At 36.2% G+C, this 17405-nt stretch overlaps 1 protein-coding gene across 1 annotated transcript; it reads right to left on the bottom strand.

Moving 5' to 3' along the window:
* Positions 1–303: 303 nt before the first annotated feature.
* On the bottom strand, positions 304–16956 carry EPYC (epiphycan). Its single transcript, XM_066550544.1, has 6 exons — positions 16789–16956; positions 6901–7054; positions 4222–4380; positions 3390–3592; positions 1725–1820; positions 304–474 (listed from the first exon to the last, which is right to left on the bottom strand). Exons 1-6 carry the CDS (start codon positions 16954–16956, stop codon positions 304–306), a joined length of 951 nt encoding a protein of 316 aa, XP_066406641.1.
* Positions 16957–17405: the final 449 nt, after the last annotated feature.

The following is a 17405-nucleotide window of genomic DNA, read 5'->3' as shown; positions in this document are numbered from 1 at the left end:
ACAATTTTATTTTTATTTCTTTGTTTACCATAGAATAGTTAGACCTTAATATGTAAAAATTATTTAAATTTAGAATTCATACATTAGATCTGAACAATTTAGCAAAAAATGTTGTATTTGCATTGTTTTTGTAGTAAAGTATTTTTCTTGATATTGCTAAATAACTTGCAGTTGGGCAGATAATGGATTTGTCTTTTAGCATTTCATAATCTTATCAGTATCTCAGTAAAATAAATTCCAATATTAACAGAAATATTTCCTGAATAAATGATGTTTGTAAAAATTCATCTAGGTTGATGTAGCTTAGATGAGGTTACCAACTGGCAAACGGGGTAGACACATGTAAGCATATGGTGTTTTGCTCAGGTTGATAGGATTACCATCCAGCCTGATGTCTTCAAGAGCCCTACGCACATAAGTAAAATCCCTCCTTTTGCAGAAAGTATCTTCATGCATCTCTTGAATGTTGTTGTTCTAAAAGAAAACAAGCAAACAAAGGAGCTATCAGAATAGTTACCTGAAAGTAATTTTTTATTCTGAAACACCATTTATGGATGTATTTTCAGTGTGTAGAGAGATACTTGCTTGAACTCAAGGGCCCAGATTGTGGCAGCAAGTCATCAACAGAGAAATCTTCCAAGCAGGGGAAAATTTCTTGGCCAATGCAAAATTTCAGAACTAAGTAACTCAAACCATGTAGGAGAGACAGGCTTTGAAGGAGGAGCCTGGTAGAAGTACAGAGCATTTTCATTTCCAGATTATAGAGAAGAGCCATATTAAGACAAATTTGATCCACAATAGGCCAGTCCATAAATCTAGAAACATAATTATCATCCTGACATCTTAATATGCCTCAATCTGCAAAGGTACAACTCTGTAATTTGATCTGTGACAATTTATTTCTCCCCAGCCCTGTCACATTAGTTTAATTCACACCTGTATATGTACTGGCAAAATTTAATGCATTTGGTTTTATTCCTTTGATTTAAATTGCTCTTACATGCCTTATATTCACTGGGCTTCCATTCTTGAAGCAAACCATTCTCAACAATGAATTGCTGGAATTTCAGCATTGTCAGGAAACTGGGACTAAAAAGCTCATTACCTAAAAGGAGGGCTGAAAATTGTTCCCTTCTCCATTCCTTTGCTAGTGAAAAATTGGTGCGGACAAAGTCCTGCTCACTAACTTTTTTCTGTAGCACATAGCACTGAATATTTAATTTACAGGCACAAACAGGTGAAAAGGAAGTCAGCTAGAATGCAGAGAGTTTCGATCAATTTACTTACTGAAAGATCGAGGTTAAATGATGTGAGACACATTACATTGCTTACTGAAAGGTTTTTTCTGCATGATGTAATAAGTAAAAACATCTGATAAACAAAACTGTAAATTGGTACAAGATGAGATAAAGGGAAATAAGCAGAGCTGGAAAAGGTTAAAAGGAAGGATTCAGAAAGAAACTATTAGGTCATAGTAATTCTAGAATTTGATTTTTAAAAAATATTTTATTAAAAATTCTGAAAATTAATGCTTAGCAGAGCTAAATTTTACTTCTCTAAAAGACTTGCAATCACTAGTCAATTTTATGTTTCCCAAAGCTTGTTTAGTCAAGGAAGAACACCTTTGGATAAAAAGAAGAAACACTACAAGACAAATATTTGCCCTTCTGAGTTGTGCATACACTTTGAGCATGATATAAAGAGCCATTTCTTTTGTAGCCTACCTGAAGATGAAGAGCTTGGAGGCTTTCAGGGAGTGGCAATGGAATGTGATCCAAGTTATTGTCAGTGATATAAAGATGCTTCAGTTCATCCAGATTCTAGAGGAATATGGAAGAAAACAGGAGGAAATGAGAGATATATTTGAAAATCTCTGGCAAGTAAGTTTGAAATCTATCACTGCAATGAGCACGACTGGATAGCAAAACATTTTGTCTCAGCATGATATGGTGAAAAGACAGAAATTTAAAGACAGTAACGAACTCTGATTTGTATAGGCTGAGAATGTTGCTGATAAGGTTAAAATAAAGGGCAAAATGTTTTTCAAAAATCTACAGAATTATTAAAGATGTAATTTTAATGATGATGTTGTTACCTTTCTCTTTTGTGACAAGACTACTAAATTTTGCAGAAGTGTATTGTATTGAAGCAAATTACAATTGTATAAGAAATGCCTGAGTTAAAAATACATTTCTCATTCTTTTCAAAAGGTAAATAATTTTCTCCCTTGACTTGTTGGAGGAATGAGTGCTGAGAAATCTGGCAGACACCATAGCTAGGTTGCTCACAGTGGTCTTTGAAAGGCCACAGGGATCAGGAAGAGTGCCTGAGGACTGGAGGTAAGCCAGTGTCACCCCTATCTACAAAAAGGGCAAGGTGGATCTAGGGAAATACCATTCAGTCAGCTTCCCCTCCATCCCTAGAAAGGTTATGGAGCGCCTCATTCCAGAATCCATCTTCATCCCCAGGGATGATAAGAAGGTGATCAGGAGTAGCCATCATGGATTCACTAAAGGTAAATCATGCTTGACTAGCCTGATTGCCTTCTAAAATGAAACAACTACCAGAGTGGATGAGGGGAAAACACTGAATATTTTCTACCCTGACTTCAGCAAGGCTTTCAATACTTTCTCTCCTACTATACTCTTAGCAAACTCAGGAAGCGTGGACTGGAAGAGTGGAGGGTGAGGTGGATTGAGAACTGACTGAATGGCAGATCCCAGAAGGACCTAATAATCAATGGCACAGTACAGTGGGAGGTCTGCCCCTTATGCACTTATGAACCTTGTCCCAAGGTTCAGTGCTGGGCCCAGTATTGTTTAACATGTTCATCAATGACTTGGGTGGAAGGACAGATGCCTCCTCAGCAAGTTCATTGATGACACAAAGCTGGGCTGATACCCCAGAAGGACATGCAGGCTGGAGAGATAGGACGAGAAGAACCGTCTGAAATTCAACAAAGGCAAATGCAGGGTCCTGCACCTGGTAAATAATAACCAGCAGTACAGACTGGGGGCCAATCTGCTGGGAAGCAGCTCTGCAGAGAAGGACCTGGGGGTCCTGGTGGGCAACAGTCCATGAGCCACCAGTGCCCTTGTGGCCAAGAAGGCCAATGGAGACCTGGGGTACATTAGGAAGAGCATTCCAGCAGGGCAAGGGAGGTGATCTTGCCCCTCTGCTCAGCCCTGGTGAGGCACATCTGGGGTGCTGTGTCTACTTCTGGGCTCCTCAGGACAAGAGAGAGGCATGGAGCTCCTTGAGCAGGTCCATTTGAGGGCTAAAAAGGTGATTGGAGGACTGGAACATCTCTCTTACGAAAATAGGCTGCATTTCTAACCACATCCTCTGGAGAGAGGAAGAAAATATTTTCCCATCACACCCAAACTTACTTTAAATGCCTCATTTGGTATCCCTCTGCGACCAAGCCTGTTCTTGCTAACATCAATGAATGTTAAGGTAGATGGTAACTCAGGGAGTTGCCTTATCCTATTGTCACGGAGCACCAACTCCTGAAGTTGGGGCAATCTTCGGAAGGCATCCTTGTGGATATCTGATATGAAGTTTGCAGTCAAATCAATCCTCTTCAAATGGTCTTGCAGAGAAAGAGAATACAACAGATTTATAAGAATGTATTTCCTGAAATTTAAAAAAAACTTTGTCTATGTCTTTCTCTATACATCTTTCAGTGAAAGACCTCAAAGTTTAATTTTAAGATTTCTGTATGTTTTGAGAACCTTATAAATTATTATCTTTTGGAAAAATGACACTTTTAAAGGGAAATAAATATATTTTCTACTACCTTGTTCCACATTTCTTTATTTCAAAACTTTCCTATATGTAAGAAATTTGATATATTGACTTCTTTATAAAATACACTCAAGCCCTTTTTCCAATTAAATAAAAACCCCAAAATTAAATGAAATATTTGGGGAGTTTTATTTCTTTTATAGAGATGATTGCAAGTAACAGCAAGAAGATCGATGATCATTGTTATTTATAATAATTCAAAAGTTTGACAGAGAATCTGCATCTAAAATATTCAAAAGTTTGACAGAGAATCTGCATCTACCTTTATCCTACAAAGTAACAAAATGCATGTGTATTTGTGTGTAAAATTTGCCATAATCAAACATTATATAAAATATATCACTATATTTTTGGTTGATATGAGCCATAAATAATCAAAATTAAAGCTGATTTCAATAATACTGGTATCCATACTTAAGTTAGCAAAGTCATTTCTGCTGATCTTCTTGATTCTGTTATAGCGGGAATAAAAATAGGTGGTTTTCCTAGGCAATGGTGGAACAGCATGAAGCTCACGATCATCACAGTAGACTGTGGTCCCTAGGCATATACACAAAAGGCAAGTGGGAAGACCTATCAAGGAATTTAAAAGAGAAAACATTTTTTTAGAAAGGACATGAATAAAAGTCATACATAAATTACTACAATGAACTGCTCACATAAGCAGCTAATGATCAGTCTTTGTCTATGGTAAAGTTCACTTCCCATTCTGCTTTGATCACCAAACCATATAATTGCAACACTAAAGTGATTAAATTCTTTTTAAAATGAATTTATTTTTCTCCCTGTGTCTAGAAGAACAATTAACTTGTTCTAATAAATTGTTTCTCAGACTATAATAGACTATTTGGTGACAGCAACTAGCCAGAAGTTGATTTCCCCTTAAGCTAGCAGGTGTACACTTCCATCTGGATGGAGGAATAATAGCTGATGAATGATATTTTCTACCTGATCTGTCTCTCTGACATTCTCTTTCTTTCCTCCCCCTCCCTTTTTACATTTCTTTCTACCTCTCTCTCTCTCCCCCTCACATGTACTATTAAATAGAATCCATCCTATTTACTTTGGCTTATGGTCTCATTTACACCTTTATTCAGGCAGAGGCATCCCTCTAACAGTTTTAATAACTGGCTTATAACACTTGTGACACTGACTTTTTGATACATCTTTTATGAGTGTATTATGAATATACATTATGAGTATAAATCAGCATATCTGTTTATCAACTTTTAATCCCATAGAAATACTTTTCTGCTTCATGTTTTCATCCCCCTTGTAGCAGATGGGGTGGTTTGCTCTTGTTATTTATAGAATAGTAGGATAATTCAGGAATACAAAAATGTTTTTCTTGCAGATTAGTTTTTTCTCCAGGTCAGATGTGGCCACATGAGAGATGTGCCTTCTTAATCTGCCCCAATTATCTGTAGGTTATTGAGGTGCCTTTTGAGGAAAGATTAAACAACCAGTAACCAGAGTACTCTTTTATTTTTATATGATAATCATTACTTGGACATCCAGGAATACAATTTCCCTAGAGATAAGGATCATTTCATGCTTTCCCTAACTTTCTCCACAGGACAGATTAAATTGGCTGCAGAGAGTAGGTCTGATACAGGGAAAAAAAATATTCCCACCTTGAACTGTTCTGGAAAATCTGGGCCGAAATGAATATTGAGTTAAGGATGGCTGATATTTTTTCATAATATTGCAACAAAGTACCATAGTATGGGGAAAGGGTTTCACCCTGTCCTATTTTTGATCTTGGAGGAGTGGTATTTTTCACCTATATCTGGTGGACACTGAAAAAAACCAGAGGTAGGAGAAGAATTCAAAAAGATAACAACAAGAAAAATGAGCTTGGCTTAGTGTTACTGAGCCTTGTAGTCTTTTATTCAGTACCAGGTCAATAGCAGCAACATCTGACAGGAAGGTATGTTGCTAAAATAAAGACAAAAGAGAAATCTGATTTGATGCGTTACTGTCTTGAGCATTTCTTTAGTTGATGCACTACTTGTTTTGCATTCAGTACTCAAAAATGTTGACAGACACAGAATTCATCATATAGAATATTTACAGGATGATGTAAAATCTTCTAATTTTCAAATTTGAAAAAAAAAATGTATGGGCCTGTTTTTCCTTTTTCCTTTTTTCCTTTTTCTCCTTTTTTTCTCCTTTTTTCTAGAATCTCCTTGGAGGTTCTCATTCCATTTTTATTTGTTTTGACAGTGTATATTTTTGCCTGGTCAAGCTCACCTGTAGTATGTACCAAAATAAGGCTATGAATTATTAACTTCACTGAATACACAATTTTGGAAGCAGTAACTCTGGGGTTTATGTTTGGGGTTTTTTTTTTTTTTTTTAATTTCATTTTTCATCTATGTAACTCAGCTGTAGTGTTGGGCATAGTAGAAAGTAGGATTTTCCTGTTACTGTATGTTGATCACCATAAAACACAAAGATCCCTCACAGAAATTGATAACTCTAGTGGACTTTACCTACTATAATTTAGAGGAGCTTCTGACAAATGCCAAAAATTAGCAGTGCGAAATTTGTGTGGGAGAGGGACAGATTGTGTTTTGCAATTTTAATTCCCCTGCAAGATTTATAAAGTTCTTATTTCACTATTGATAGTCAGAAGAACTGAAAATTGTCTCCACTAAAAAGTTCTAAGTAGCTCCCTTTCCTTAAGTTTTTCGGTTTATAACTTTCATGGTCAAAAATTCTTCAACATTTTAATTATACTTTGTATTAACACATTTATAAAAAACGTAGCAAATCATTATAAGTAAAGACAGTTGATAATGATATTGAAATCTAAGACAAAAAGACAAGTACTGGTAGCATTTCCAACCATCAGCAAATTTTCAAGTTGTAAATCTTCTGGAACAAGTGGCACAGTTGTTTTCACAGTGAAGTAGTATGGAGACCTTTTGACTAGGCACCTATCTGACTTTGGAGGAGGATTCAAGATAGATTCTTTCTTCAATAAGAGACATACAGAAACTATGTACTTCATTTTTAGTAAAAAAGAAACTAAAATGGGCTTGCTCAAAATCAACACTACACACAAAAACATTTCTCTTTCCTACTCACCATCTTGAGTCTGGGGTCCAAGAACCCCTGACCCCTGTGCTGAAGATCCATCAATTAATTTTGGTGTTGATGCTTCATCCTCAGTTTCCTCTGTCAATGGTGCAGAAGAATAACTCTCTTGAATTACAGACAGTAGTTTTGTCCCAATATCTGTCTAGGAAAAATTAAAAGGAATTGTTACTGTTTACTTCCCTTGGAAGCTGTTTCTATTGCAGTTATTCATATTCTTCCACTAGAGGTCACATATTTTCTGAGATTTAGTGCTGGAGCTGCATTTTATCCGGAGCTATAATGAATTCTGATGATGTATAAACAATTCATGAAAATCCAATACACTTGTTCACTTTTTGTCTGTGTTTTGAGTTTTTTACTGTATGCACACATGTATATACTTCATTACTAAGAATATATACGAGAAAAATTATTTTTCAATATTTATTTAAAGATAAATTAGATTTGTGATAAAAATTGATAAACTGTATGTAAAACATGAAAATTTGCTATGAAATATCAAAAAGGTGCAAGTCATTTACCATAAAATTGTAAATTGTACCATCATAAATCCAAATCCAATATAGGTGTGCGAGCTCTGCTTAGAACACTAACATGATTTTAAAATATTACTTAATAATTCTGAACATGATTTTAAAATATTACTAAATAATTATGAACTCCAACTTCACATAACTTTCTAATATGTTAAAGACTCTGCTTAACTTCATTCATTAGTAGCTGTATTATGTAGTATGAAAAAATTGATATATTGGATAAAACCTTGATTTTAAAACACTTCTAAAATTTGGAAGATCCTTGCATAGAACTAGAAAACTTATTATTTTGTCCTTCAATCAGCATAACTAATCAAAGCATTTAATTCTGTCAGGTTAACTCTAATTCTAAAAATGCATTATTTTGATTTTCTTATATGACAATTCAGGATAAAAATTAAGGTATGGCAATTTTCTTGTTTCACATCACCTCTCATAAAAAGAGTATTGCAGACCTGCCATGCTTGCTGCAGAAGGGGGGTCTATGTTAGCAAAGAGGTAGAGTTGTTTTCTGTAATCACCCAGACAGTTCTGTGATCTTTGCAAGTTACTTTCCCAGTGTATCTTCATTTCCCCATGTTTAACAGTATTGTTCAGCTGAGCCAGAGCTGCACCTTTTGAAAGTGCACTCTATTCTTTAAATCTAAAACAATTACTTAGTATCATTACAGGGTTTCACACATCAGAGGTGCTGTTAAAAATGTAGGTAATTGTGGAGACCCTGGGGGGCATCCCCTAGTTTAGGGGTTCGGAAGAATCTTCACCCAAAAAGCTGTTAAGACCCCATTGGCTCCTACCCCTGTTCCCATGTCTGTTCCTATGTCCCTGAGCCACTCCCTCCCTATTCCCTGATTGGCCCTCATCTTTGTACTGCCCCGAGACCCGGTTCACCCCCTGCCCCTCGGATAGAGAGAAACCTGGACCCTCCCTGTGTGTGCCTGGGACCTGAACACCTTACCAGGTGCCTGAATAAAGCATCTGTGGATACCATGCAAAGGCCCTTTTTGCTTCCTTGCCCTGGACTTTATTAGCAGTAATTCAGGCTGCAATAGGTAATGCATTTAACCCTGAAGGTGCTGCACCCCTGTGCTGCATTTAGCACTCCTTATCTTTTTCTAAGACACAGCCAAATACAGAAATTTTGGTCACAGTATCATTATTCCAAGTGCAAAGGCACCAAAGCCCAAAATTCTGCTTCAGTTTTCATCCACTGCAGCTTTCTAGCACAACACCACCACAAAACTATTGAATCCCAAGTCTTTAACCTGACCAAGCATCTCCTTTTTTGACACCATCCCACAGCTACTGCTTTCTTTGCTGTTTTCATGATGAACCAGTTGTTGAAATCCATCACAGTAGTGTTCATAAATTATAATTGTAAAAGACAGGTAAAAAGTAATTGACTGGCCAAATAGTTAGAACTTTTAAAATTTGGTTTTGTATGTAGACTATAGAAGTTGAAGGAACTAAAACACCTAACATCTGGATTCCAAGCACAGGCAAATCTTTGCTGTATTTGATCCCTATTTGAATCTCTTTGTATGTGTATATATATGTAATATGTAACATATTAATATTTAATATGTGATTCTGCCCTCCTACTCTGTTCTTGTGGGACCCCACCTGCCGTATTGGATCCAGCACTGCAGTCTCCAGCACAGGGAGGACATGGGCCTGTGTGGAGGAAGTTCAGAGGAGAGCCAAGAAGATGAAGACAGGCTGAGAGAGTTGGGGTTGTCCAGCCCAGAGAAAAGTAGCTTTCCAGTGCCCAAAGGGGACCTTACAAGAAAGCTGGAGAGAGACTTTTTAGAAGGACATGTAGTGATAGGACAAGGGGGAATGGCTTGAAGCTGAAACTTTTATATATTATTAAAATCTTTACTGTGAGGGTGGTGAGGCATTGGAAATGGTTGCCCAGAGAAGTTATGGAGTCCCTTGCTCAAGGCAAGGTTGGATGGGGTGTTGAGCAACCTGGGCTAGTTCAAAGTGTCCCTGTCCATGGCAGGGGGATTGGAAGTAGAAGATCTTGGTCCCTTCCAACACAAACAATTCTATGATTCTATGAACTGTGAAAATTTCAGAAAAAACCACTTTACCTCTCATAATAGACTATCTTGCAGCATAGCTATATATAATTACAGGCAGTATTAAGCATTATGATCCTGGATTGCCATGCAACATCTAAATAACTACCTAAAATCTAATTTTTTTGTACATAAATAATTTCATTTAGGTTATATAATGGCAAAAGGTTCAAATATTTTATATCAATTAGTTTCACTGAAGACAGAGAACATGAAAGCAATAAAAAACCAGTAAGCACTCTGAAGCACACAGGCTCAGATTTTGACTAAGAACATTTTAGGTTTTCTGTATCTTCTTTTGTTGTATTCCACTAAGCCACAAATGGTATTACTAATTAGAGTTTATGGATAAAAATGCTCCAACACAGTTGCAAAGTTCACAAAATGCAAGGTAATCAAATGAGCAAGATGACCTTCAGCTGAACTGAGTAACTTTGAGTTGATGTAAGTAAGAGTAAGGATGTACCTTGTCCTTTTGTGCAGACAAATACACAATGTTACCATCTGCAGCACTGACAGTAGACAGCTTAACCAGGAATGGACTTGGGGACAAATCAAAAGAAGGCTTTGGGAACAAAGGAAATGGGACAGATGTTCTCCGAATGGAGGAAGCCTAGAGGGAGAGATACATTCCAGACTTTTATTGACCCAGGTTAGTGCTGCACTAAAGTTCTTGCACATGCTACTTCTTCACTACATTTGTGGAAATCAGATAAGAATCCTTCTTCTGAACTTTGGAATTAAATCCAGAGATTTAAGATCTGTAAATGTCTTTATATGCAACTTTTCTTCTACTGAAAGTAATATTCTGTAGAAGAGTATTTTCAAGATAGGCTTTGTAATTAGTCTTCAGACCAAAGATAATTTTCCTTTCACTTGTTATGGGGTTTGGGTCATCTACACTGACTGCCACCTCTCTGCATATTTGGGGCATGCTTTATGGAACTTACTATCTTAGGATTTGTTATTTACTTTATATTTACTTTATATTTACTTTATGCTTTCTGAGGGTTCTTAGTTGATTAATCACTGCAGCTGTTGGGTAGCAAGTGGACGTGTTAACCTCTAGTACTTCCATTTCTACATTGTTATCTCTTTCTTACTGTTGGATGTTACCTAGATTTGCAGATACACAATTGAAAGTCTCCCAGCAGTTTCCCTGCAAATGCTCTATGTCTGGGGTTTAGGGAAACTGTTCCAAATAGTTAACTTTATCTGTTCAGTGTTCTGCAGTTGTGAGTGTCATAAGAAAATAAAAATTATTGATGTTAGATTAATGATGTTGCAATTTTTATACTTGCAACAGAGTAGGAGTTCATTGATATATGTGTTTTACATACCAGACCAAGAGCATGATCAGTATTTTCTTGCTGTACATAACTTGGACTTGAACCAGTGACCTAAAGGTAAAAGTCTGTTTCCCATTATTGGTCATATGATCCATGCAGCTTTGTATCTTTTACAAGTTTCATAAATCATGCGAGATTTTAACAAGACAAAGATGTTTCTTGGACTATATGCTGTACAGAATAATCCCTCATTTTCCAGATGTTTGTTTATTTTTGGCAACTGGACTTTAATATAAAAAAAATTGATACATAAATGATTGTATATCACTTAATATCATTATTTTCCATTGGGTTTTTTTGGAGGGAGATGGGAGCCTGGAATTAGGCAGGGAGTGGACTTGTATTTCATCTGGTACTTTAAGAAATATTCTTTGTGAAAAATCACAAAGCAGGAAGAACATTGCAGAGAAATACAATAAGATGTGTTCCTCCTTGTCAATATCTACAAGTCTCCAAATAATAATCTGCCTTCCAAGACATTTTAATAAATGGCATAAGAAAAAACTGAAGGGGCATCACATCACTTATCTTTAGCCATCTATGTGGTTAATAGTTACCCTAATCTGTCTTTGGAATCAATCAAGAGATTTAGAAAATATCAGTGCAGATTAGTCCCAGAGCGTGCCAAAGGACAGTGATATCTTTCCTAAGATTGCATGGAGTACCTACTTTTTTCCCTATCTTATATTTATCCAATGTGACTCCAATTTCCAATGAAAGATCTTAGTAAGGCTGGCCAATTCAGAGGCACTTTCAGACCAGGAAGTTACAAAAGTCAAGAATGCAGAAATCAGAACACATCCATAAGTGATAAAATGCAATTGGTAAAGTCTAACTTGCTGCTTGCCATCCATAGGCTGGGCATTTAGTTATATTAGCATCACTTCACAGTCAGTATAGACTGAGACAAAATTTCTGAAAAGCAGCTCCAGACATTGGCTACACAAATTCCTTTTAGGGTGGGCTCTTTAGGTATCTATATCTCACCACTGACAGTAAAAGAGGTGAGACAAACAAAAGACTCGGAGAGGCTCAGGAGTTTATTTTATGTGTCTTTTTTATGTGTCTATTTTATGACAACATCTTTTAGGATCAAAGCTGATGTATTACATGTGATAAGTTTAAATCCACAGAAGACTTCCGAAGTGTGTTCTGTTTCAGTGTTTCTTTTACTGCAAAAAAAATAGATTTAATACACAAATAAAAATGCAAAAGTTTTAAAATAGGCATTTTAACCTTGAAGGGACAGTTTTTCCACACACTGACCCATCAAAAGGAACTGGTTTCTCCCATAGCTGTTTTGAAACTACCAAAGGCTTACAAGAAAATGTCTAATTATGGTAGAAGTTATTCATAGAATCACAGAATGGTTTGGGTTGGATGGGGCCATAAAAATCATCTATATCCAACCCCCTTGCCACAGGCAGGGAGTTTTGCTTTCCTATCCAAAAGTGGTCTAAACTTGTTCTTGAAATTTGCATTTAAAGACTCCTTTTCTCCTGTTGTTCCATCTTAAAAAGAAAAGGTATTGTTAGTCACTGCAGACAAGTGAATAACAAGATCTGTAGTCAAAACCTTTCCGAAAAACTAGAAAAATTCCTATTCAGGGATAAAGCTTCAAATGATGTTAGATTTTCTGATCAGCTATGTGGCCATCTGACTTGTACATTACTTGTACCAATTAATAGGGTTTTTTAAAAATTTATGTGATATTCTGAAAAGTCATTGTATATCCACTTTGAAGTCTCCTATTTAATCAGACACTGACCACAAAGACTGGAACAGCAGTGGAAGCCTCTGTCAACTCTGCAGAATGGCAAGAGTGAGCTCTTGCTCAAGCATGGCTCCTTCTTCACGTGTGTTATGCCAACAGGAGAGATGGTATGTGTGTATGCACACAGACATGAGCAAATGTGTGTGTGGAACTCAAGTTCTGAACTTTGTGCAGGCACCAAAATGCCCTATTATTAGTTGATTCAAATTCAACAAGCTATCAAGTAATGCTAGTCAAAATGCATCAAATATTAGACTTTCACTGTATTTCTTTCTGAATATTTTGTGGATTGTATTTTACAGCTCACCTCTTTTGTGTAAACAGACCCAGACCAACCTGTATTTAACTCCCTTACTTTTCTGCTTATTCAGTGCTAGGCAAACCATTTCTATTAAGTGCTCCTTTGCTTTTCAGCCTCACTGATAGCCTATCTTAGCAATGAAAATAAATTTCTGATGCTCCTGTATTTTTGCTTCTTATTTTTCTTAGTTTTTCCTACCTAAAGAAAAATTGACTGATTATATTTGACAGACACTGTGATAAAATTGCAGTGCTATTTTATTAGGCATTAGTAGCTGATGTACATAAAAATCTCTCTCCGCAATTTGTTTTTCGCACATATTTTCCAAACAAAGTTTTAGTTTCAAAGAGGCAAAAAATGAGAAGCTCACATAATAATTCCTTTGAGAGTCTGGCTTGATTCTATTTGTTTTAAAGAAGGAAATCTCTCTTTGTATATGCTTTCAGAGCAGTTAGGAGAGCTAGTTTTGACTGTGGCCTCTGGACTCTATCATTATATAAATATTAATTCAAAATACTAATGAACTGTAAAGAAAAGAGGAGATACATCAGCTCATGTTTATACTGTTACTGTCTGTTTCAGAAGATAAATCCAACGCAAAGCTTGTACACTTACAGTGACATTTCTCTGCTGTAGATTTCTCCTTGAGGACCTTGGAATTCTTTCCTTGATAATAGGCTTTTCTTTTACTCAGCCTTTTTTTAGCCATTATCTGTGAAAGAGTTGATACTGCTATCTTAATGTCTCTATGCACATTTTATTTCTGAGTGATATATTACTTTAAGTTGTACCAGTATTAATTTCCATTGGGATGCAAGGCAGTGAGGGTAGGGGGTGGGCTTTATTATTAAGGTGTTTGTCATCAGGAGTACCTGCTACACGTACTCAAGTCCTACTTCCCTGGAAGTGTTTGGCCGTTACCTGCTGACGGGAAGTAGAGGATAAATCTTTTGTTTTCCTTTGCTTCTGCATGCAACCTATGTTTTTCTTCATTAAACTGCATATATGTCAACTCCCAAGTTTTTAACCTTAACTTCTTTCCCTGTCTGTCTGAGAAGGGGGAGTGAGAAAGCATTTCGATGGTCACCTTGGTAGCCAGCTAAGATCAACCCACCTCAACAGATATCCAAAGAGAATGACTCATTCTTGTCTTGGAGCATGGTTTTGGGATTCCAAGCCTAATTTTTAAAATAGAATGAGTGGAAAGAATCCCTCTCTAATTTTCTTCAGGTCTTTCCACACTTTGGTGATTACACATTGAATGTGTGATTACAGTACCTAATGGTCTGGAAAAGGACATGTTGACACAGGTGCTTTAGTTTAACTCCTTGAGGTGCACAGGTTAATTTTACTTCAATTCACATTGAAATTATCAGGAGTAACATTTGAATGCATCTGAGGTACTAGAACTTGTCAGTTTCCTGGACCTTCTGCTAATCAGTTGGGTACACAACCTTGCATTTTAGCCCATGAGTCTAAAAATGGATTAAACAGAATGGCTTCTATTTGCACATAACTGAATTTTCAAATCTTAAACTGAAGACACCAACAACAGAAAATGCTATTTGAGTTTTTTCTCCACTGCTCCAATAGCGTGAATACATGATTCAGAACTCTAAATGGAAGTTCAAGTCTTAAAGAGTTACTGCACACAGGCTAGATCTGTTGAAGGACTGCTGGTTGTCTGGGTCTCTGTGGTATTGCTCATCATGCAAACTATGCATAATAAAAACTAACCTGTGACCTTGAATAAATATTTTACACATAGATCCATTTGTGTTGTTCACATCATTACGATAACAAGATTTTAAGCAGTAAAGTCATAACCACAATCAGGAAATCAAACATATTCTGCTTAAAACTTGGGTGACATCAGTAATATCAGTGATTAAAATGTAACTTGCAAGACTGACATGCCCTATCAAATAGTACACTGACATGTCTATAAAATTTGCTTGATTTCTACAGCACTGACCACTCATATCTCCTGGGATATGGGGAACTATGAATGCTTAGGATTCTCTTGGGTGGTACATGGTATTAGGAATGTAAGCAAAAAAAAAGATTTTGGCTAAACATCTATGAAAATAAGGTTCTCACAGTGAGGTCCATCCATAGGCAAAACAAAACTCTGTTCAACTGCTGTGTTGGATGAACTTTACCTGATGAATTTTAAAAAGGCTGTCTGAAGAGCTCAGTAATGGAAGATAATCCTGTTCTGGAAAAGAGGCTTACCAGTTTACCCTGACTCTGCCTATTCCATGCCTTCTAGAAAAAAACAATCCATTGGGATCTCGTATCTTTTCATGTTGGGTGCAACATCAGTCATACTGAGTTTCCTTTTGGATGGAAAAGAACATCGAAGCCTTGCTTTATCCTTCACTCAGAAACTTGGAAAGGGCCACCCCATGTTTTGGTGTTATAGGACCTCGCAGAGAGAGCACAGCACAGGAGAATCCCACCTACCATTAAATGCATTACTAAGAAATATGTTGTTTGAATGAGAAAAACTCAGTGATGAGGCACATTCAAAATAACTTCTCCCATTTCTGGGAAGGAAGTGATTTCTGTAGGAATGATAAAGGCTTCATTTATAAGAGCAAAGTGAGGCAGAAACCGTGGTTTATTAATCAATGTGAAATAGAGCACAGGGACTAAAATTGGTAGTGACTTTATCAGGAAAGTGAGCTGAAACAGAATTAAGTAGAGCACAAGAGTGGCACAAGGGAAACAGGCAAAGGCAAGGTAAGTTCCTTGCAGCAAAGTTCTTCTCAATCCCTCTTAGATTGAAAATTTATTTCCTACAAATTATAAGGTTCTGATCTTAGTGCTAACTTTATTTTTATCTCTTCAGTTCTCCTGTTTTATAATATAGTTATTCTTAAATTGTCTCTGTCCTTTGATTTCAAAGCTGTTATCCAATTTCTATTTCACATTGATGAAAGAAGAGCTCCTGTCCCTCCTGCTGTAATCATGAATCTTTCAAAGGATTGTATTTTCATGAATTATGCATTGTTATGTGAAAAAACACCAAAACATTATGTATAAAAATGAAAATACCACGTTATTTAAATGTTATATTTTTTACTCAACTTCTATCACACACAATCCTGAATCACAGAGTGCTTATATTACCTTCAGGGAAGTTGTGCCAATGTCTAATCAGCAGGGTGAAAAAAAAAATTAATGTAGCCTTTTAGTAATTGTAAGGAAATAAAGGATTGTAGAAGAGGAAGGAAACATTTAAGTCAAGAAGTGGAGTCCCTTGCTTCTACAGGCGACATATCTTACCCACTCGTACTGTATCAGAGTTTCAACAGGTTTTTTTCACTATTTTTTTTTACTTTCCTGTGTTTAAATTTAAATGCTTTCCCTTTCTTTTTTCTTCCTTCTGCCACTTTCCTAGCAGCAAGAGAAAACATTAGCATTTATAGCCTGACACACTTGTAGTGAACATAAACCTAAGGAAACAGCATTTTACAACCTCATTTAATGGGAAATGCTGGAAATCTTGTCTCAACTGCCTCCATGCATCACCCAGATAAGTAAATTATAATGATGATCTCCAACAGAATTTGTGGTATTTCATGGAGACCTGAGGAAAGCATGATACCTTTCACCTACTCTTAAAGTTTACCACAAATAAAGCCCAGAACAATTAGAATATATTTTGTCTGTGTTTGTAAGTTAGGGAAAAGGTGAATGAACTGCAAAGGCAATAGAAACCACGGGTAGATTTGTCAGATAAGTATTTTCATGGCAAAGAAAACCTGATCAGTAACTACTGCATTTATGCACTTTGGAAAGACAGAATAAATTAAGTTCTAATTACCTCTACTTGGTCAGACTGCTTGTTTTCATCATGGGCAAAAGGATGCGGCAGCTCTCCAAGTGGTATGTCATAGAACTCAGAATCATAAATTATGGTATCACTGATAGGGGCAGCTACAACAGACTTGAAGATAAAAAATCCCAGAAAAACATTTGCAAAGGTCTGCATTCTGTTTTCTTTTCTGAAAGAGAAGAAAATGGACAGATGGTAGGTACTCTGGTGTTGAGTACCATGTCACAAATACAGTGTGTATATATATATATATATATATATATATATATATATATATATATATATATTTTTATATATAAACCCCACAATATTTCTGATGAATAATTAACATTTATTTATGGTGACTCAGTAGTTTAATCTGGTTTTCTTCATGAAGAGTCCCTGTAGCTGAGAATTCTGCATACTGCTTTGGCCATATTCATATTCATATAATTTAGAAAAGACCTATGGAATTTTATTGGTGTAAAAATAAACATCTGAACGATATTTTTACCCTTTCATCTAACTTGACCTATTTTCATTGCAATTAGATATGAACTTTTGAGAAACTGGAGAAAAGGTAAATTATTATATTACTTGTCTCTATCACAATAAATAATCTTTTG

Source organism: Molothrus aeneus, chromosome 5, assembly GCF_037042795.1.
Source record: "Molothrus aeneus isolate 106 chromosome 5, BPBGC_Maene_1.0, whole genome shotgun sequence".
Lineage (NCBI taxonomy): Eukaryota > Metazoa > Chordata > Aves > Passeriformes > Icteridae > Molothrus > Molothrus aeneus.
Note: the sequence above shows the minus strand (reverse complement) of the source record. Positions and strands in the feature narration are given on the sequence as shown.